Consider the following 1,704-nt stretch of genomic DNA (forward strand, 5'->3'; position numbering starts at 1 on the left):
TTTAATTATAACACTTTCATTTCTATCTTACATTTTCAAAAGTAAAACGAAAGTGTGAGAATAGCAAAATAAAAATATGGTGAAGAATTTTAACCATTCGAAGACATCAAAATTTTAAATATACAAATTGATTAATTAATTTCTACTAGAGTTTCGCTTTGAACAGTTTCCATTACCAGTTTATTGTTCGTATGATATATTGTCATAGATCATCTCATTCCTGAAACATTTCAATCGTTTTTTCTCTTCTGAGGTCAATTTAATAAGCGAAAAGTCATAGTTAAGCCAAATGATCTCGTTGTCCCATTTATCATTTGTTATTGATTAACTTATCAAGATCACTTACAAAAGTGATATTTTGGAAAGGAAAAAAAAATAGATCATAAATTACAGAAAGTTCTTTTTTCTGAGAAATAAAAATGAACAAAAATATCTACCTCTTCTTCATCTTTTTCCTTGAATTCTTCAAAGTTGTTATTCATAGCTGAAAATAAATTTTAAGTAATAAAATTTCAGGATCCTCTTTTTCAGCTTCTCAAATAAGCTAAGCAAATAAAACAACAACAACAACAATAACAACAAAAAATAACCATCAATGAAGACATAATGATTCTCCAAATCCTGAAACATATACCAGACGAATGCTAAGCCAAAAGCAAATCGCTTTCCAAAGTATGATGAATGCCATGCATCATACATGCTGTAAATAAAATAAAATATCAGAAAAAATTTATTTCCTTCGGAAAAAAAAAAAAAACTTTTTTTTTTGCTTTTGCAGTTTTTATCTAATAAATTTTGCTATTGCAATCTTTGCAACCTTACACTTAAATGACTTTTTTGCTTTTTACTTTTTTTATTTAACTTTTAATGAGTTTTTTTTTTTTAAATGTGACTGTTGATGATATATAGACAAGAAGAGAAACATAAATCAAATCATATTAATTACTCTATGTCATATCATCATCTCCTTCCATTCCTGCTTGATACAATGATTTTACTGAAACCAGAAGATTCACCATAGAACCGGTTGGTTATTCAAAAGCAGAAAACTTCGTCAAGAATTTAAATTTAGTTTTCAAAAACAGCCCGTTTCATTGGTGATTCCATTATTTAACTAACTTCTTTGTACTTCTAATATCACTTAAATCTCTTTCAAAAAAAAAAAGTGCCAGTATTATTTGCTGCTTTTTCTCTGCAAATTTCTCATTGCTATAAGTTACCTCAAGGAAGTGTCACATATTTTTTGAGATGGAAGGATAAGATTCCATGTATCAATCAAGAGAGCAATAAAATGATGCAAACATTTCAAAAATAAACATTAGCTATCAAATTTATTCCTAATTCTAATACAATTTATTTCAGCCTATGACATTCAATAATTTGTCATTTCCTCACAAAATAAATTCTAAATTGGATAATCTCTGAGAATTACTGAAAATTCGAAATGAATACAATGAATGTTTGAGCCTGAAATCAATGATTCAGAGTTCAGTATAAAATCATTCGAAGAAATACGTACCGGCCGGAAAGTTTTCCCCATAGTGAGCTCTGTTCCCAGTCCTGTTTTCTGAAACGTGGTCTGTAAATTGGTTCTTCGATGAATGTGGTACATTTGGATCTGAATGGTACCACCAGTTGTTTCACCGGTAATTTGTTGCAAAGCGAGCGTTGAGCTACAGTTGTTGTTGTCTTTGCGATGCACAT

At 29.2% G+C, this 1,704-nt stretch overlaps 1 protein-coding gene across 1 annotated transcript; it reads right to left on the minus strand.

The window, feature by feature from the left end:
• Positions 1 to 214: 214 nt before the first annotated feature.
• Bm10249 (Uncharacterized protein) lies at positions 215 to 1,704 on the minus strand (the record flags this gene model as incomplete). Its single annotated transcript, XM_001898526.2, has 4 exons — positions 215 to 220; positions 438 to 484; positions 591 to 700; positions 1,520 to 1,704. 4 exons carry the CDS (start codon positions 1,702 to 1,704, stop codon positions 215 to 217), a joined length of 348 nt encoding a protein of 115 aa, XP_001898561.1.

Source organism: Brugia malayi (genome assembly GCF_000002995.4).
Source record: "Brugia malayi strain FR3 genome assembly, contig: Bm_v4_Chr2_contig_001, whole genome shotgun sequence".
NCBI classification, from domain to species: Eukaryota; Metazoa; Nematoda; class Chromadorea; order Rhabditida; family Onchocercidae; genus Brugia; species Brugia malayi.